General features: G+C 42.1%; 1 protein-coding gene across 1 annotated transcript in view; it reads right to left on the bottom strand.

Moving 5' to 3' along the window:
• LOC107293242 (transitional endoplasmic reticulum ATPase) overlaps positions 1–20624 on the bottom strand; it is a 25916-nt gene extending 5292 nt beyond the window's left edge. Inside the window, exons 1-13 of the mRNA XM_029285347.1 lie at positions 20503–20624; positions 17482–17593; positions 13321–13493; positions 12325–12467; positions 10815–10945; positions 10026–10157; positions 9569–9671; positions 8556–8689; positions 7486–7621; positions 6925–7037; positions 5623–5787; positions 2382–2504; positions 592–956 (exon numbers count right to left, since the gene is read on the bottom strand). Of these exons, the coding sequence (XP_029141180.1) occupies positions 592–956; positions 2382–2504; positions 5623–5787; positions 6925–7037; positions 7486–7621; positions 8556–8689; positions 9569–9671; positions 10026–10157; positions 10815–10945; positions 12325–12467; positions 13321–13493; positions 17482–17593; positions 20503–20522 (1850 nt within the window). The 5' untranslated portion in view covers positions 20523–20624. The remainder of the gene's footprint in view (positions 1–591; positions 957–2381; positions 2505–5622; positions 5788–6924; positions 7038–7485; positions 7622–8555; positions 8690–9568; positions 9672–10025; positions 10158–10814; positions 10946–12324; positions 12468–13320; positions 13494–17481; positions 17594–20502) is intronic.
• Positions 20625–21007: the final 383 nt, after the last annotated feature.

Raw genomic sequence — 21007 nt, 5'->3', positions numbered from 1 at the left:
AAAGTTGGAAGGGATCTTGGAGGTCATCTAGTCCAACCCCCTGCTCAGGCAGGAAACCCTATACCATTTCAGACAAATGGCTGTCCAGTCTCTTCTTAAAAACTTCCAGTGTTGGAGCATTCACCACTTCTGGAGGCAGGTTGTTCCACTGGTTAATTGTTCTAACTGTCAGGAATGAACAATCCCAATGGACCATGAAAAACTAACGGATTTCAAACCAGTGTCCTGAGACAATGAAATGTGAGCAGCTGCTAAAAATGGGATGTTTACCCCAGGACAAACAACAGTATATTCTCCAATGGCTTTCTTTAATAAAAGCTCTGGAATTAGTGCCATTATTCCACCACACATTTAGAATTTCAAAATAAACTGGGAGCTCATTCTAACCTCTTTTCACTTTTTCATTTTTTTTCTATGGGTGGCTGGACCTCACAGAAGGCAAGGCCTGGCCACTTTTGTCTGGATTCAAGCTAAGCAAGGTTGCGCTAGTTAATACTTGGATGGGAGGCTTCCAGGGAATACCAGGTTTATGGATTACATTGGAGACTAGAACAAAAATTCATGAAAGATGATGGCAAACCATCTCCATACTGTTCCTCAAAAGCTGCAGGCATGGTCTGGATGAAGCCACCAGAACAAGAGCTCACTTTGACACAATAGGTGACTGGGATATAGCTGATGCCTTCAGTTCCTGCCTCAACAGTCAGCCCTTCTCCTTTCCCCGTCAACTTTGTACTCTGTACCTTGTCAAAAACATCACGGACGTTGGCCTCACTCTCTCCAAACCACATGGTGAGTAGCTCAGGACCCTTGATGGAGACAAAGTTGGCCTGGCATTCATTTGCAATAGCCTTTGCCAGGAGGGTCTTGCCACAGCCAGGGGGCCCATAGAACAACACACCTCGTGACGGTGTCATTCCAAACTTCAGGAACTTGTCCGGATACTCCACTGGGAACTGATGAGGATGAGAGAGCAAAGAATTAAGAAACTTCAACCATTCATCTTATAAACATCAGTACTATGTCTGCTTGAAAAAGTACATTCTGACTTTTCTTCATTGTCTGAGTTGTAAAGACTAGCTAAAGAGAGTGGATTTACCCTCATTTTCTGTCATCACTGCCTACTCAATATGTACACCACCCATTATTAATCTGGAACAGAGATGGACCATAAAAAGTATCTCACTGCCACTGGTCATGCTGACAGGAAGGGATAGGTGGGGAAGTTCAGCAACTTCCTAAAGGTGCCAGAGGTCTGTGTTAAAAAGCAAGAGGACTAGTGCACACACAAGATGTAGCTTTGGTTTATAGCTGGTCTCAAATACACAAACAAAATTATACGTATGCATGTGAACTTAATATATATTTTACATTTATAGAAGCAGTATCAAGGATGTCTGTGATGAATGATACTGTCAGAGTCCTTCAAGCATTAAGCAACAAAACTTAAATTCATTTACTGTTAGAGAGGAGATATGTCAAGAGCACAACTTCTGATTAAGCTTTCAATTTGGAAGCAATCTGCATTACCTTATCACCACCTCATCACTTAATATATCAAAGCAAACAAAATTCTTGTCTGCTTTTTAGTTGCTTTTTTGCCCAGAGCAGAGATGAGGTCAGTGAGTTCAGAAGTTCTGTATAAATACTGTGGAAATGTATAAAATTCAGCAATGGAATTTTCTAGAGAATTCTAGCACATTCTGTTTGTCCATGTCAGAGATTTAGTTTAGGAAATTTACTTTCAAATGATTATGCCCTGGAATGGCATAATCCAAAATAAATTTGGCATGCTCCATAGGGAATGCTTTTCAGAATGTTCCATTTCTGAATCACTGAATTTTGCATATCTCAGTGGTGATATATTTGGATTGAAGTTGGCCTTGATTTTACAACCAAGAGGCCTGTTCAAGGTTAAATGATCCAACATGCTGTTCAGAAAAGGCTATAAAATAGAACAGTGCTGGCAGAAGTCTGTTCGTTTCCTACTGAAATATTGCTTTTTTGTCCCTAAAAATGTATCCATGGATTTTTCCAGTTGCTAAAGGAGGCCACTGCATTACTGTAACTCGGAACTGCTCTTTAAGCCACTGAGAGCTCTCATTAAGGGCAATGCCATATAATGTGCTTTCAACCGAATTAATCTCCTCAAGGTTCTCTGAGACTGTAGACCTCCATTTTGGAACTTTTCCTTCCCTGCCCTTGATTTCCCAAAATGGATGTCCTATTACAAGCGAGACACACTGAGGTTTTTTTTCAAAAGGGTTGGATCGCAGCATAGTTAACGTATTTGCATTGTCCTTTATCTTTTTATGCTATGCAGACACGGTTAATCACACATACGTTCTGAGGTGTTTGCATTACATGCGTGAACGACTGACCTGCACCAGTTCCTGTAGCTCACGTTTCACTTCCTGCAAGCCCCCAATGTCGTCCCAGGAGACTTGCGGCACTTCCACTACCGTCTCCCGCAGCGCAGAGGGGTTGCTCTGGCCAAGAGCCCACTGGAAAGCAGAAAAGGCAGCATGGTCATCACCGCAGTCCGTATCATAGCACAAAGCCCTGAGATCAGTGACTGCCCCCCAAGAGAGTTCATCATTTTGCTCATCTTTCATTCCTGTAATCAAGCCTAACATTCCATGAGGCTAGACAACATGCCCATTCAAAAGAATAAACCTTTCTATATTCAGATTGGTGGCATGGATGTGCAACAGAAATACAATAACAATAGCAATAGCAATAGCATTTAATATACCACTTCACAGTGCTCTACAGCCCTCTCTAAGGGGTTTGCAGAGTCAGCTTATTGCCCCAACCATCTGGGTCTTCATTTTACTCACCTTGGAAGGATGGAAGGCAGAGTCAACCTTGAGCCAGTGAGACTCAAACTGCCAAACTGCTGGCAGCTGGCAGTCAGCAGAAGCAGCCTGCAGTACTGCATTCTAACCACTGCGCCACCAGGGCTCCCTTTAACGAGGAGGCAATAGTTTCACTGTATTCATTAATATTCATATTTACGCTGGGAAGAATTTTCTAACCATTTCTGGGAATCAGGCGGCATATATATCTAATGAATAATAACTAGTTCACCAGAAAAATGATGAAAATGATGAAAATCATAGCAATTCCATTTTGTAGAGCACAGAAGCTCTTAAGGGAGTTTGGAATAATTATAATACTAGGTGTCTCCACTAGGTCTTACCTAGTGTGCAAAAATTGTTTTATGTTGGATCTGTAGAGGACACCAAATGAGGAGCTCTGGAATTTGCCACAAGACAAATCAAATCAAATACTTAAGTTTAACCTACCATTGTGAGACAACGGTCATCATCGTACATATACGATGATCGTATATAAGGAATAATTTAAAAAATATTACCTCTTCTCCATAAGATGTGAGGAGGAATGGTAGCCATTTTGAAAAAGAAAAAAAATTGAAGATGGCCCAAGTTAAGTAGTCTAGAGTATTCTAAGGAGACACAAAAGAACCAGCTCCTTTGTCTGTTGGTACACAATGGGGTAAAGCCCATAATGCTAAAGGAATCTGCTCCACTGGAGGAGCACCAGTGGTGGGATTCAGCCGGTTCGCACCACTTCGGCAGAACCGGTAGCTAATTTTTTGTTGCCCAGGCCCAGAATGGACTTCCGGAAGCGGCATCCACACAGAGAACCGGTTGTTCACATATTTGAATCCCACCACTGAGGAGCACACTACAGGAAACATCTAAGTGGGAGATATTGCTATTGCATGCCATATGTAAATGGTACATAAACTAACACTGATTTGTAAGGATTAATTGGCAGGAGTGTTGGGGTGTGGGGAGGGAGTTGTATGTGAAGAAACTGAATCTATATGAAAAATTTATTTTCCATCAGTGGTACAAACCTTAATTTCAAATAAGACGCTTGAGTATTTGTTTTGAAAAAGACCTTTAGAGAAATTATCAAAGAAACAGATTACTCTTCCTAGTCCAAGTAGAAATCTGGACTATATGAAACATTTTTTTTTCAGGCATACAGTAAATATTCTAAAAGAACCTCCTCAATTATTAATATATATGTAATAAAGGAATAAGTACAAGATACTTGCATTTGGATCCAGATAGAATTAAAAAAAATGAACAAGAGATACTGTACTGCAAGAGTATGGACCATACTTGACTCAAAAAAGTTTGACATGAACGACACATAACAACCCAATGTCATTTCAGATGTCACAGTGCCCATTTGTTTTGTTTTGTTTTGTTTTGAAAAAAATGCATACAGAACTTTAAAAAAGTGAACGAATATGGCATAATTCAAGAAATTATGAACCCTATTCTGTGGTGTGCATTAATGGGCCCGGTCACCCAGAAAAAAATGGTAAAATGCCCTTTGTATGGATTCTGCAAAATCTAAGTCTTTGAATGTCTTGTAACTTTCACCGCAACCCCCATTGCAAGTAAAGGTGACCGCTGAGAGCTTTGCACCTGGGTGACCTATATATTGCTCTTCTGATATTCAAACTGGCACTGTTAATCACCTGCCAAATTATTAAAGAGGATAGCAACTCCACTTTTCATTCCAGCTTAAAAAGACATCTGAATATAGAAATGGGCCAGTCCGGGAAAAGCGGATGTTGAGCCCAATGAAGACTTTGATAACTGCTGCCATTTGGTTTGAGAACTATGGGAAGAAGGAAGCACCTCAAATTGGATGGGGAAAAAAACATGACAGTAGCTATAGGCTTTGAAAGTTATACACTACAATGAAAACCTGATACTAAATCTTTAATAGAACTGAAGGTATCTTTGCAAGCTCCCTGACAATAAACATCTTTCAAATGGTGAAGTAAATATGAAGTATCATGTCCATTTATAGAGACTACATCTGACTCAGCTGGCAAAACTAACAAAAGCATTGGTTTCAAAGTTATAACTAATTCAGGTCAAGCTAATCAAGAAGTGTTTTGAGACTTAGAGCTGAGTAATTACTGTGCAGAAATGACTCTATAGTTCGGAATATTGTTTAAAAAAGATGGGGGGAAAAGATATAGTGGAAAAGTAGAGTTTTTACTATATTCTTACTGTTCTCTTTTTCTTCTTTCCTGCACTCTTTACTCCTCTCTATTTTCTTTCATTTAGTATTATATTTTATTATTATAATCAAAATATATAATAGAATATATAGCAGAAGAACCATGCGTATGCCTGCCATAGATGTATCACATCAATAACAAAATTATTCCAACACAAGGTAACAAGATAATGACACACACTACCAATTAAATCAAATCCTAAACATCTGCACTTTGAACAAACACAGTTGGAAGCCATTTAGTAATTATAAAGGAAATGGTCTTTGCAAAAAATCAAGATGCTGTTGTGTATATTTAGAAAAATGTTGAGTCCATTTGTTTGTAATCTGTTTTTAAGGCTGTGTTAAAAAGCAGAAATGTAATAAATCAGCAACACTGAAGGAAGGGGCTGGAGGAGTGAGACTGCAATCTTCTCCGAATTTGGGGCAGAGTGTTCTGGGATTAGTTTTTCTGAGAAACTGGGCTCCGTTGACAAGAACTAAAAAAACAAAAGTAAATTATTATAGAAAAAGTATTTAGCCACTGGATGTCCAGAACCAGCCTACCTGGAAATCATCCATGGTGACAGCCATAGCATTAAGGATGTCAGCATCGATTGTATCATCCTCCAGGTCAATGACGCTCATCTTCTTACGGATTGCTTGGAGTGCTGCCTCAGAACACAATGCTGCCAGATCAGCACCCACATGACCATGGGTCTCATTGGCCACCTGCAACCACAGTTCAGGTAAATCAGAACATTTAATGGGGGAGCACCCTAAAACCAGGGGGAGACCCCTGCAGCCCGCCTGGGCTCCTCCCAGTATTTATTTGATCACATTTGTATAACTCCTAATCTCACTTGGTAACTCTGGTGGCATACATAATAATAATCCAAGGTATATAAAAGGCACCAAAACAATTTAAATTAAAATAAAAACCAGATAAAAACAAATTTATAAAATGGCAGGAAAATGTTCCCAGAGTGCATTCCATTAGCCATCATATAACCATCTAACAAGCTCTACTCTATCCTGGGACGCCCAAGCTAGTTGACAAAACCAGGTTTAAGAGCCCTCTGGAAGACCAAGAGAGTTGAGCTAACTGCATGGGGAAAGGAGAGGGATGATATTTCACAGGTTGGGAGCTTCAGCATCCCATTGTAGCCCCCAAATATCCTGGAATTCTGCTGATAAAAAATTCAGAGGGAAAATTGCTCTTTGACTGTGGTGGTATTGCTTTATTTTAAGAGCAGAATGGGGGAGAAATCACAACTATGAAAGGCAAGGTCAAGCTTATGTGAAAGTTGCAGCTGCTGTAATTAATCTGTGACTTCTCCTTAAGATAGCATGTTTGAATTTCTATTTTTAAGCCTTTCCATTCTCTTCACTCTTCATTTTTGCAAAATAACATAACAATGTAAGAGTGATGAGACACCTCTAATTCCCCCATCCTTCTGCAATTTTGTTTGAATGTATTTTCCTAATTCCCATAACTCAATTTTGATTCCAGCTAACTTCTTAATGAGATACTCATTTGGCCTGTGTACCCTAATAAAGCTAATGTAATCATGGCCTTAGTCCCAGAATCCAAGACAGCTGCATGTTTAATTTTCTAACTATTGGAAGCAATTTACGCTGCCAGTTGTTAACAATATAGCTTCTACAATTTTCTAACTGTTCCCAAAATAAAAATGTGTGTTCGGATATGTAGCTAGTCTTACACGTCCATGATCAATAAACTCAGTCAAAAGTAACTACAACATGAGTGCCTTCTGAATAAAATTACCAAGAGAAGTTATTGCTACTATCAAGGAATTCTTAACATTTGAACAGTAGATATTTAGATATGTAGTCCCAATTCCTTACCCTCTCCAGGTCCACATCATCAGCCAGTTTCATGTTCTTGGTATGTATCTGTAAGATTTCCAGTCTTCCCACTGAATCTGGAATTCCAATGTCTATTTCTCGATCAAAGCGCCCTGCATAAAAGCAGTGAGTAAACAAGATTGTCCAGTCCTGAACAGATATTTTTTCCACACCACTATCAAATTTTATATATATCAGGCATTAACTAGCTCGCTGACTGATGGAAAGAGATGATGCCTGCTTGTCTCCAGTACACTCCAAAGCTCAAAGAGCCTGGGAAAAATGGCATTGTTAGATAGACAAAGAGGTGGAGAGAATGCAGTCCTCAAATGCAGAAAGCTTGCCTTCTTTTTGTTTAATAGGCTAAGCATGAGTGACAGACACTTTTAAGGCATGACAGTCAACCTCTTTCGACTGAAGGGTTGTTGTTTTTAGCGTATAGCTAAAAGCAACTTATGATTCTGATACATGATATCATTATGAATGGCACATAAGACCAGATCTCCTGAAGGCAAGAGAAAGGCAAGGGTAGAAAGAGAAAAATGTGGGACAGATTCTTACCAAATCGACGCAAAGCAGGATCAATACTGTTGGGTCGGTTAGTGGCGGCCATAACTATGACATGAGACCGTTGCTTCAGGCCATCCATGAGGGTGAGGAGTTGGGAAACAATCCGGCGTTCCACTTCCCCATGTGTCTGAAATGGGAACACAAAGAAGTACCATAGAATCACCAAATATCAGCAATAGTGCCATCCTAGAGAAGCCAACAAACCATTCTAGATTGCAGATTGTCAGTACAGCACCTCCTAATGGAAGAATTGCATGAGACTGTTAGTGGAGGTAAGAAAGGAACAATGGTTTGGAAAGTCTGAGATGCATTATTTGCAGTCTTGCCTTATTTGGATATTGGATTTGAACAAGTTCAACTCCCTGCTGGGCCAAGGAACTCACTGGATGACCTTGGGCCATCACTGTCTCCCAATACAACTAATTATAATCAGAGAATTGTGAAAATAAAGCATGGGGACAGAAAACCATATATAACATCCCCTGAACAGGAAAAATACAGTACACTACAAGTATCCATTCATTCATTTATAAATGAAGGTAATATTTTGTTTAGCAGCACCTCGTCCACAAATTATAGCAAGTTTCTTGCTAGTTCTTCTATAGTATGACTTCAGTTGGCATCAGACTAGGACAGCACTTATTCTTAATGCTTATCAGGATAGAGGTTTCTACCAGTCCAGTCCTCCATTATGAAACCTTTCATCTTGGTGTGAATTTTACTCCATACAACCATGCTTTCTTCTAGATAGGTTTCCTGCTTTATTGTGTGGACAGTAGCCCTGCCTGCTTTTTCATAGAACTCACCAAAGAAAAAAGATGCATTATCTCTCAGAAGACTGGCTCTGCACATTAGTACTGAGGAAAATGGTCAGGACTTTGTATAAATTAATGTTTCACCCACTGATGAAATGTTGTCATCCTAGAGGCTAATCTTTGTGTCTCTATCAACATCTGAGGTGGGGGCAACTGAACGGACTAATTTGAAGCTATAATGCAGTCTCAGAGACCATGAGTGTTTTTCCGAGATTTCCTCTTTGCTTTCAAGAAACCACCCCTTACCTTCTCTCTCTTAGGAGCAATAGCATCCAGCTCATCAATAAAGATAATAGCTGGAGCATTCTTCTCAGCCTCTTCAAAGGCTTTGCGTAAGTTGCTCTCAGATTCCCCGGCCAACTTGCTCATGATCTCCGGGCCTGAAGAAGCAAGAAAAGAATATGAACAAAAGGATTCTTGAACAATCATCAGGGTCCAGAAAAGAGGACCCAGTGGGCTACCTGGCTTTAGGATCGCCACTTTTCTTTCTTGTTTGGTCATTGCCCAGAGCTGTAAAATTCATTCCATTGGTTCCCATTATGTTGTTATGCTATTCTACAATATACAATGATTCCTTTACGCCAGACATGTCAAACACAAGGCCTGGGGGCCGGATGCGGCCCGCGAAGTGGTTTCATGTGGCCTGCAAAGCCATCCTGGAAACCGTGAGGGAACGGCCCCTGCTGCCTTGGCCCTGGCCCAGGCCGGCCGGGAGCCAATGTACAATGTTGTGGTGGCCATCTATGCTGAAACGCATTCAGTCTTAGCTCCACAAGGCTGTCTGGAAACAGCGAGGAACCAGCCCCTGCTGCGCCCCCTGGGTGCATGCTGGGGAGGTGTCACCCTTTGTGAGGAATGAAGAAATGCACCATTGCCTGGAAATGGCCAGCAAATGGCCCTCACCTACTTTACATATCTGGCTTGATGGGCTCTGCCCTGGTCCCACCCCTTTCTGCCAGAGACCCTCAGATCTGTCCCACTCCTGCCCAGGCCCCCACAGGCACCCTTGACACGAATGATGTAGAGCTGGCCACGCCCACCCAGTAGGCCACACCCACTCCATCCACACCCACCCAGTAGGCCACACCCACCCTGCCCCCCCAAGGGCAACTGCAATGCTGATGCGGCTCTCAATGAAATTGAGTTTGACACCCCTGCTTTACGCTCATCATATAGAAATGTGACAGCTAGGAGAATATGGATGTCCAGGATCCTGTGACACTCACACGGAAAGACTCACATCACGCTGTGTTTCTTACCATTGATAAGGAAAAAAAATGCTCCAGTTTCATTTGCAACTGCACGGGCCACAAGTGTTTTCCCAGTTCCAGGGGGGCCATAAAGAAGAATCCCTCTTGGAGGCTGAGGAAGAAGGAAGAGAGAAAGCAGAGGAATCACATCAAATGAACGTGTAATAGGTAATTGGTTCACCTGGCAGTGATACAGTCAAGGAAGACATTTGGGGCAATAAATTAGGTGAGGATATAGTAAAAGCCATAGAGGCCCCCAGCATTCTCTTATTCTTTTAGCAATAAAAGTTTACATTACAAGGCCTATAGCCTGCTTGGAAAGAAAGATGGAGAGAATGCAAGCAATAGAAACTGAAACAGAATGTCCATCTGTCAAAGATAAAATAATATGGCATATTTTAAAGCTAAGAAGGACGGTGAACAATAATACGGAGATTGTGATATTCCTAGCTCGCCATTGTAGTACCTTCACTCCAATTGCTTTGAAGAGCCCTGGGTGTCTCAATGGCAGCTCCACCATCTCTTTGATTTGAGCCAACTGTTTACGGCAGCCCCCAATGTCATCATAGCCAACATCATTGAGGCTCTCCTCTTCATCCTAACAAAAGGCACACAGAAAACACACCACAAGATCCTCGCAATGAATCACAGCCTCTCTTGTCAACTAGAACAACAGTATATATACAGCCACAATTGGATTGGAGTCTCATATCTTAAAAGTCTTTATGCTCCTCTCTGGTAACATTTGGAATAACTGCAGAGCTGCTCTTAAAATCTTACCCCTCTTACCCCTTCGAGATAGTCCAGACAAGAACCACAAACCATAAATGCTACGGTAATACTATGGTAATGCTACCATTTTTGCTACAGCAAGAATGTTTTTAATTGCACACTGCCCAGAGTCACTTTGAGAATGAGATGGGTGGTCTCTAAAGTTGATAAACAAAATAAAACAGAATCTTGCAAGTCTGAAAGCAGTTCTCTCCTCCTTCACTTTTACTTTCCAGAAAATTAGGGAGTATCGCTTCTGAGATGGTTCCCATATCCCCTTTTCCTTCTGTGAGCTGAGATACCTTCTGCACGACAGTGGCCTAAGTTGTGGCTTTTCCTTCTATCTCCCAAGGTTATTCTCACAGACCATGACACCTCTGCACTATTCCCACTGGAAACCGCTGAAGAGCCTCTAAGATTAGCATCGAGATCTGGCTACTGGGTTCCCATTCTTGAGATGGATTTCATTAGCTCTCCCACATACCTCTCGTTTGATGGGCTCCCCCTCACAATGGATAATTGTGTCAGGAGCAACAATGCAGTGGGGACTGGGATCTACCTCCACCACCTTAAATTCCACAGCTCTCATTCCACCACGTACAAGGAAGATATCACCTAGAAAGAGCAGAGAAATTACATTGTTAGCTCAATTCATTACCTTCCTCAGAACTGAACCACAAAATCAAAGTGATGTCTCATGATAAGAGTTAGGGCTTGGCAACATGGGTGAAACAAAAAAAAGGTAAATGTCTAGCTAGTAAAGGCACTTTAAAAGCTGCAAAACCTAATTCATGTCTCCAGTTCCTATTTGTTATAGGAAACACTCTTGCTCTGGTGAGGCTCCCCATAATTCTAGAAAATGACAAAAATCATTTCCATCAAACTTTTAACTGTTAATTGGATTGATTTTAATAGTACTGATTTTAATTTTATCTGATTTTAACTACAGTACATTGTTTTAATTTTTTGTTCTATAATCTATATTTTGGTTGCTGCAAGTTGCCTTGAATGTTGTATGGAGAGAAAAGTGGGATATAAACGTAACCAATAAATAAGAGACTAAATAAAAGTAAGAGCAGCTGAAAAGGGGGGCAATTCCAGCCTTTGGGCACTGTATGTGTCCAGTGTCGTAAAGAAAAGCTATGGGGGAAACAGGTGTTGCTGCCATTTTCATTATTCTTATGGCCTATGACCTCAGCCCTTAATGCTGTGTGAGATGGAGGAAGACACCTAAGGCAAAGAGGGTTATAAAGACGGTATTGACTGCAACTACAGCAGCTAGCAGTATTTGAGCATTAAAAACAACTTGTGAGAAAAAAACTAGTACTCAGGTTAGACACTGGGAAACTATGAGGCCTAGTCCTGCCTTAGGAACAAAGCCAACTGGGTCCTTGCGCCTATTACTCTCTCTTAGTCTTAGGAAGAAGACAATGGCAAACCACTTCCAAAAAACTTGCCAAGAAAACTGCAGGGACTTGTCCAGGCAATCGCCAGGAGTCAACACTGACTCGAAAGCACCAATAACAAACAAACAAAACTTTGGGTGGAACTTGGTAGCTTGTGAGCCAAAGCATTCATCCCAGCAAAGCAGGAGCAGTTAATAAAGAGCTGTCTCTACCACTGTTTTCTTCTTCTCTATCTCAAAAAGTCTCTCACCAGCTCTACTCCTCTTTATCCTTTCCCTCAGGACGGGTCTAGTGGGATGACACATGAACAACTTCTACTGGGTGCTTTTGACTTCTGTTTTGCCAGCCTGATTGGTTTCAGGCCAATCCAATAGGTAACGTAGAGGCGACTGAGAAAATGGCTCCATTTCTTTATCAGTAAGGAGGTAGACTGCACAAGTGAAACAGAGAAACGTACTTTGCCAGTCCAGCTGGCTTGCTTGTAGCAAGGGAAAACGGGAAGGCAAGTGAGTCTGGCAGAAAGGGGACAGCGTAGTGGGAGTGCAATTGCTGGCACAACTGTTTTCTAAATGAGTCTGTCAATCTCACCTTTATGCACAGGACGATAGGCTTCCAGAAAGTATGGTTTGAGGTAGACATCAAAGAGGTTGCCAGTCAACCCTGTAATAGTGTCATCGATGGGGAGTACATGAATCCTCTTTCCATACTTCACATCTGGACAGGCCTGTACACTAGAAATAGAAAGACTCAGATGGCCTCATCTGAGGTCAGCATTGTGCTAAATACATCCATTGCTTACACATATTCCCCCAATGTTCAGCTAAGGAGGCTTCCATGATGGATGATACTGAAACAAGAATTAGATAGGACCAGAATATCTAGATATCTATTTTCTCTCCCACATCACTGTTTTCCTCCCTCTACCTAACAGCCCAATTTCTCTCTATCCAGCAGCAATCTGCAGAGAAGAAAAAAGAAACCCTTATCCAAGATCTCAGCTGACTTCATACTCAAGGCCTTTTAAGTAAAGCCAAGGCATCCTTACAGCATTAGGGCTGTAGGCTGCCCACCACTGCTTTGCAAATATCCTGGATTTATAGGGCAGGTCACCATAGCGCTTATTGAGTGTTCTTGTCAAATTTAATATCCCAAAATTCTATCTGGAGAACTTCTAAAATAATTTTATTTATATACAATAGTTTTGCTTTTTCTTCAAGACCCCCAGGCAGCATGGATGAGTATGTCTCCTCATCCCGTTTTTCCACTTGATAATTTTATGAGATATGTTAAACTAAAATGGTGACCTTGCCAAATTATTCAAAAAGTTTCAATGACTAAAAGAGAATCTGACTATCCCTGATCTTAGTCCAACACCCCTCTTCACCACATGTACAGTATATAGGAAAACTATTGTTAAGGCTGTTTCCTTCTAAATTGTTGAAATCTCCATATTTACTCCTACATTTTGTTTGATGACTCCTCCTTCTGAGCCTAAACTAAACTGTGGTATATTTGCATTTTAGCTTTCTCTTTCACCAGCAGTCTTTCCTTTCCCACCATTATTCTATTTTGGGGTGTCCTCACCTGACCACATCTCCAAGACGCACACGGAGGTTGTTACGGGTGACACGGTTCATTCGAATCTTCTCATTCTGGCAAGATTCATCAGTAAGAACAATGCATACTGTCTCCCTGCGTTTCTTTCCCTTCATAAGCACCGTATCTCCACGGAACAAGTGCAGTTCTTCCATTTTGGCCTGAGGAGAACCAAAATAGTTTGGTTTGGACCCTCCAAACATGCTCATTTTGCATAAACACTAGGCAAATCATTTGTAGGCAAAAGGAAACTATGAGAATCTGTCGTTAGTTGCATCACTGCACATATAGGCTATTAGGTATGTACCAGCATCCACTAGAGGTGAAGTTATATGTGTTGCAGGCTCTTTGTGGACTCAGGGCTGCTCAAAACTCTACTGAAGCCTTTCTGCCCAGATTATCCTGGGCAGCTTGTCCACTGCTGTCCTGGGGCAGTGGGCTGTTGCTAGTGCAGAGAAGCAAAAGGGGCTGCTCCTGAGGGTGGGTCATTATATACCAGTGGTGGCGAACCTATGGCACGGGTGCCAGAGGCGGCACTCAGAGCCCTCTCTGTGGGCACGCGCGCCGTCGCCCCAGTCCTAGGCTTTCAGCTGGGTTTTATAAAACCTTTTCGCTTTAGGCCTCCGCCGCAATGTGCAAAAAAAAAAAAAAAGTTCAATCACTCAATTTCAACTTCTCACGGGAAAAAAAAGATCTTGCAAAGTTGGAATTGATTGATTGTACTTTTTAGTCCCACCCAGTCTGCCGTTACCACTGCAGCCACGCCTACCCAATGGGCCACACCCACCCAATGGGCCACACCCACCCGGCACTCGATGATGCATAAGTGGGTTTTGGGTTGCAGTTTGGGCACTCGGTCTCTGAAAGGTTCGCCATCACTGTTATATACTAATATTAACAGCACTGTTTTCAGCAGATGAGGAACTGTCTCCCTTTGCTGATTTTCCTCATGGTTACTTAGCATTATGAGCCGTATATGGAGATGGTAGGAGGATGGAAAATAGATGCTGACTTGGGAAAAAAGTAGTGACAGGCAATTGGATAGCTGTTGGAAGACTGCAATTTGGCTGATGCAGGAAAAGGAAAGCTGGCTGGCTTCCCTTCTTTACAGACTGCAGTCTAATGTCCAGAGATGTTCGACAGCCCCGACCTAAAACTCTTCCTTTTCAATGCTATGTATACGACTGGGAAAAATGCACAGTATCCAACATTTTGTGTTGACCTGTACGTATTGCAAAGACATGCATGATAGAACAAGGTAGTGTCCCTTGGGACAGAGTTCCCCAACATTTCCGGTTTTGCGGACCAGCGGGCGGGGGGAGGGGATGGTTCCACACGAGTGGTCGGCAAGCACGCGCACGCAGCTCCATTTGCATGAGCGGCGTGCACATGTGCCTGCTGCTCACACAAATAGAGCATGTGCACAAGCGCTCACCCACTGCTTGTGCAAGTGAGGATGCGTGTGCGCTTGTGCACACTCGTTGGCCGTTTCAGCGGTCCGGCTGAGGAATTCTGGGAGTTGAAGTCCATAAGTCGTAAAGTTGCCAAGTTTGGAGACCCCTGTGCCATAGGACAGACAACATAGTCACAGAATGTGCTGAGAAAGTCCTCCCCTGGTTACTAAAGATGTCTAATTAGGCCATTCTCTAAGTTAGTGCATTCTAGGGCAAGTGTACGGCTTTACAACTCCAGATTCTGATTTTCTGGACTCATCTTCTGGAGTGAGGTTCTCCCTGAGATCCTGATGGCATTCTGGAGGGCCCTAAAGACCAGGGCCCCCTATGGCATTGAGTTATGGTGATTGGAGTCCTTTATGAATGGTCAATAAATGTGTGTTGTGGCCTGTATTTCCCATCTTGTTAATGTGAGGTGTTTTTTTTATGGCGTATTGTTGTTTCGTTTTTACATTGTAAGCCACTCAGAGTCAACTGCAGTTTGGCAATGTATAAATAAATAAATTTCAACCAGCATTTCATCCATAATATGATCCTGAGACTGCTTTGACTATTTTGGTAGCTGATTTACGTTGAAAACTAACTAGGGAATTGACAAATTATCCTGGACTTCTCAAAAGCTTTGAATGCCATGAAATTCTCCACAAATATCCAGTTGAACTGGAACTTAGAGGCGCTGTTTTGCACAGATTCCTATCTTTCCTATTGAGATATTTCCAAAAGGTGATACAGGTAGTCCTTGTTTAGTGGCTGCACCATTCAGTGACGATTCACAGTTATGATGCTGATGAAAAAGTAACTTTTGACCAAAATTATGCATTTATGACCTTCACAGGTATGTAAAAAAAAAGGAAAACCGAAATAAGACTGTAAGCACACTTATAGTCTTATTTAGGGACTGTGTCGCTTGATGACCGAATTACTGGTCCCAACTGTAGTTGCTAAACAAGGACTACCTGTACTGGGAAAATACTGTTAATATTGGATTTCTGACCTACAGTAGAGTGTTTCTACAGATTGGATCTTGTTGGCTCCATAATTCAACATTTACATGAACTCACTACAACAGGGGTGTCAAACTGCCGGCCTGTGGTCCGTATGCATCACAGCGAAACCGCGCCCACCCCATTGCTGGCAATGGCAAAAAAGTCACGATACGTCGCGACACGTCATGTGATGTTGCGAGTTTGACACCCCTGCACTACAATATTCACTTGAAGCTCCAGAATGCTGAAAACACTAAGCTATCTTGCTTCTTATTAATCTCAAAAAAAAATAATCAATGCCCTTGAATATATCGTAATCTCAGTTAACGGTTTTGGATGAAGGGAAATATGCCGAAACTAAATTCAGACAAGATAGAGATGTTATTGATAAAGAAAAGGCTGAATTTTGGAACTGAGGTGCTTGTTTTGGATGGGCACATTGCACATTTTGGGGGTGCTTTTTTTAAATGCCAAGTGGCAACTATGTCAGGGAATGGTTTTGCATAAGTGTAGCTAGTGTAATCACTGTGATCCTTCTTAAGTGGATTGGACTGAGTAATATTTGACCTTGCTTTGGTGATAGCCCATCTGAACTGCTGCCATGTTCTGAGCATGGATCTCCCTTGAGAAGTGCCTGGAAATTATTTGTAGCACCTCAGCAGCTACTAGTGCAAGTTATAGGAATCATTAAAATTGTTCTGAAATATTTTTTTTCTGAGTACAGGTAGTTTTCAACCTGTAACCACAACTGGAAGCAGAATGTCTGTTGCTAAGGAAGGTGGTTGTTAAATGAGCCATTCCCAATTTTATAATCTTTCTTCACTGCAGCCATTAAGTGAACCACATGGCAATTAAGGGAATCCACCTTTCCCCACCGACTTTGCTTGTTGGGAGCTGGCTGGAAAGGTTAAAAATAGTGGTCATGTGACCCCAGGATGTTACAGCTATTGTAAGTACGGTATATGCTGATTGCCAAACACAGAAATTCTGATCACGTGACTGCTGCAACAATTGTAAGTGAAGGGACTGGTTGTAACTCATTTTTTTCAATGCTGTTGTTTTGTGCTGGACAGTAATGGCAACAGTAATGATGTCTGTGATAATGTTCTCAGACATGCAAAAACAGCTTTTGTTAAGCTAAAGAGGAAAAGTAAAAGAAGGCCTATCAAGAGCTGAGAATTCTGCCTGCAAAACGTATGAAATACTGAGGATGGTTAAAACACTTCAGGATATGTGTGCATGCGTGTATGTGCTTATGGGCATACATGAAGAAAACACCAATAGGGATGATAACTAACTGGCTTAAAACGCTAGCAGGTGATTTTAGATTTAAGAGAGGGTCGGTTAAGAGTAATCTAACCACAACCAACCCAGTTTGATGAAAAAATAGAAACTTTAAAGTTAATATTTTATAGATTGTTTTATGTTGTGTTTATTGGGTAGAATATTTGAGGTAGGCTATAAATATGATGATAGAACTGTCTTTCCCACCCTCTCATTCTTCTGATATGTTGGGGTAGCAACTTTCCAAATTCTCAGTTATCTTGGCCAAAGGTACTGTAAATATTTCTGGGAAAGGGCTGACTTAACACCTCTAGCAAGCCACAGATTGGGAACACTGGTCTAGAATGATTTTGGAAATTGGAATGTAGGATAGAAATTGGTCTACTGAAGGCATTAAAAAAATGGATCAATGGGCTTAAATTTACCTGGGACAGACTCACAATACTATTGTCTTCATTGGCTGCTTCATCTACAACGAGGCGATTAGGACGATGTTTTTGGCGTAGGATGGCTGTGGAATAATCCTCTCCCTTGGGGCTGCAAAAGAGAAGAAATTTAGATGCACAAACATGGGATGTTATGATGGAGAAAAGGTTCTCAGAAGGTTTACAATCTGCACGCTATATTCACATATCATGCTGAACCACAAACTGGCCAACCACATTTTAACTCAGCATATTGTCCAAACTTAGTGAATGAATGGAGCCATTATAGGTAGTTTATGGTTCAGTGTTATATAAATCTATAATCCTGAGTTAGGTAAACCATATTTAACTTAATCATAAAGGTTGGGTTTGCATGACATGCTACGCAAAACTGTGGTTGGCTAGTATATGGTTCATGAAGTTGGATGAATGTAGCCATGGATTTTTAATTACAAAAATACCTAGGCCAGAGGTAGGCAACCTTGGCTCTTTTATGACTCGTGGATTTCAACTCCCAGAATTCCTGAGCCAAGCTGGCTCAGGAATTCTGGGAGTTGAAATCCACGAGTCATAAAAGAGCCAAGGTTGCCTACCCCTGACCTAGGCCAAAGAGATACTCAGACCACAGAAGCCTGTGATCTCATAAACCATGTGGGAATCTGATATAAAATGCATGATTGAAGATCATTATTTATCATCGTTAACATCATCACCACCACCACATCAATATTCCATACAGTAATAACATTCTCCCATTGTCTGTTTTTAACTTTCAGTTGGGCAAAGCAGTGCATTATAGGCAATAATTTTGGACTCAGTGTACCTCAAATGGGCTGACTTACAGAATGTGTCCAAAATCTGGGACAATTACTTCATGGGACTGAAATTTCAAGGATCTTCAGAACAGATGGCTGCTACAGCGCCATTGCTGTCAACTGTAGTCATGTGATTGGGATTTCCAATGTTCCCTGACAGCTTCCCACAAGCAAAGTCAATGGGGGAAGCCAGCAGGAAGTCAGAAGTCGCTCCCACTCCCACTGTTTTTTTGTTTTTGTTTGCCCAAGGTCAGACTGTTTATCTGTTTATGTAAGAAAATATATCTGAAACAATCACCCAATAGGACATGGGTTGTCTGGTTATTCATTACATTTCTATCCTATCTTTCAGTGCAGAATTCAAGCTAACATGTACAGCACCTTCTTGTATTTTTTCCCCACAACATTACAATGAAGAAAGCTAATTAAGGGAGCGTGACAGGCCCAGAGTCAACCAGGGAACTTTGATGAAGACAGAAGGTAGATTTCAGTTTGAATCTCCAAAGCTGGCACTACACTAATATTAACAACTTTACCACCTAAATATTTTTTAAAGGCAAGATTGACAGCAACATATTAAACAACAAATCTCAGCAATATTTATTGTGATTATTTTTTCACAATAAGTATTGCAAGAAACCTAGGTGGGGAACAATTATCTGTTATTACTTTACCTAAGAAATAAATATAGCTTGAAATTCAAATGATGTGTATCTCTGAGAGAATTCTCCCCCCTCTAACCTTACCCCCAAGTATCCATGTTTTAAATATTGCAGGCTTTTTGCAAGAGATGACTTTGAAAACCACAATGTATCTAATATATTATGCTAAGCCAGAATTTTTAACCAATTTTTTGACTCATAGTTTAGTTTTCATTACAATAAATCATCACAGGTGGGCTTATACATTTATTAAAATCAATCAATCAAATAAAATACATGATGGTATAGTACAATATGACAATCCAAACAATGAAAGTTGCTGCTGGAATGATGATTTGAAGGCTAGGGAAATTAGTTATCTCCCCAACAATGATACATTAAAGAAAAGCACTGGATTCAGTACAAGAGTCACAAAAACTAAGCACTTACTGCTGAGTGGTTTGACAGCTTAAATACTAGTTACCTAGCAAAAAGAATAGGCTATTTCAGATACAGAACTCCAGCTTACCAGTTAAAATGTTTTGTGCAGCTATTCTTTCCAAATATAAGTGATTGTTTGTTTGCTTGTTATTAGGAAAGAAAAAGTAAGGAACAAGGGGTAGGAACAAGAGGGTATTTCTGGGCCCCTCTAATAATCCACAGCTAAGGCTGCCAACTGCACAAAATAAACCACCTTTTGAAACAACCACAGATTTGCTTCTCAGGGCAAATTTCCAAAAGTAGCCACTACAATCTGATGGAAGCAGCAGCTTAAAAAAACAAATATTTACTTTAGCACTTATGGACAAAAGTCCATTCTGTGATACCGCGATAAAGTGAAATCTCACTTTAGGTGGGTAGGCGCAATAAAGCGCCTTCAGGAGTTGACAAGACTTTGTGCGTTTTCTTCGCAAAAGTTGAGGGGCAGAATAACCTCAATGCTTGGGGGGGGAGCGGGTCATGTTTCTTTAAAGTCTCAACTCCAAGGCGCATTCCTGCACCTATAAATAACCGGACAGTGCTGACCCTCCTCCTCCTCCGTGCTCCTGTTGTGTCATCATTCTCGGATATAAACATCAGCTGCCCCCTGCTTGGGTTTCCCCAAACAACCAAGGGAGAAGCGAGGCAGGAAAAAAAAAAGGCCCACGACCTGCTTAGAAAATCTCCTACTCATCCCGAGAATCAAGGGGTTAATACCCCACCAGCATTCGCTCAAGCCTATATAGAAGCTGCCCTATCCCGGCCAAGTTGAGCAAGCTGCTAACACCCCAACTTGTGGGAAAGTTTCCGGATCCTGTCAAAACTTTTCCGGGCTGAATCGAGTGTCGGGTCAGGCCCAAATCGAGCTTTCCCTAACGTCTTCTCTTCCGCCCGCTCCTCCACCCAGCCCGTAACTGTTTCCAAAGCTAAGGCGACGCAGAGGGGACGGGTTTCCTGAAAGCGACTCTACAAATATCGGCGCCGGGTCCCCCGAACGCCCCTTCCCCTCGCAGCCTTCCTCGCGTTAAGAAGCCAGAGTAGGGCGGAAAAGGCGTAGGCGCCGACTGCGGCGCCAGATGACTTACTCCCCTCCCGAGGCAGGCATGTCGGCTGTTCCGAGCCCTGTCGCGTCTTGGGCTGCTGATTCCTGTTTTCTTTCCCGCTCGGGCACCCGGGACACACGGCCGTGCCCTGCTCGGTCGCCCTCCCTGCTCGCGGCGGCTGGAAAATAGGTCTACTCCCACCCGCCCCTCTCTCGGCCTGTTGGCCCGCCCTCTTTCGCCACCGCCGCGCCAACCCTTTCCCAGGCGGGCTGACGATTGCTGGTGGGAAGAAGACTCCCTATATCTGATCCTTCAGCCAGCCTCCTCATTAACCCCAGAATGCCCGTGAGAAAGCCCATCTCTTTATGAATGGATATCGCCGCCTTCTACCCTACTCTGAAATGGTGAATCGGAGAACCGAAGGGCGCCTTTCAAATTATTGCGGGCCGCACAAGTGACATTTCACGTTCGTGGGACTCTCCTTGCATAATACGTGACTTATCCTCTTTTTTCCCCCGGCCTCGGGGGCCTCTCCGGCTGAGTCGGC

The sequence above is a fragment of the Protobothrops mucrosquamatus genome, unplaced genomic scaffold, assembly GCF_001527695.2.
Source record: "Protobothrops mucrosquamatus isolate PMUCROS unplaced genomic scaffold, P.Mucros_1.0 scaffold1544, whole genome shotgun sequence".
In the NCBI taxonomy this organism is placed as follows: Eukaryota; Metazoa; Chordata; class Lepidosauria; order Squamata; family Viperidae; genus Protobothrops; species Protobothrops mucrosquamatus.
Note: the sequence above shows the minus strand (reverse complement) of the source record. Positions and strands in the feature narration are given on the sequence as shown.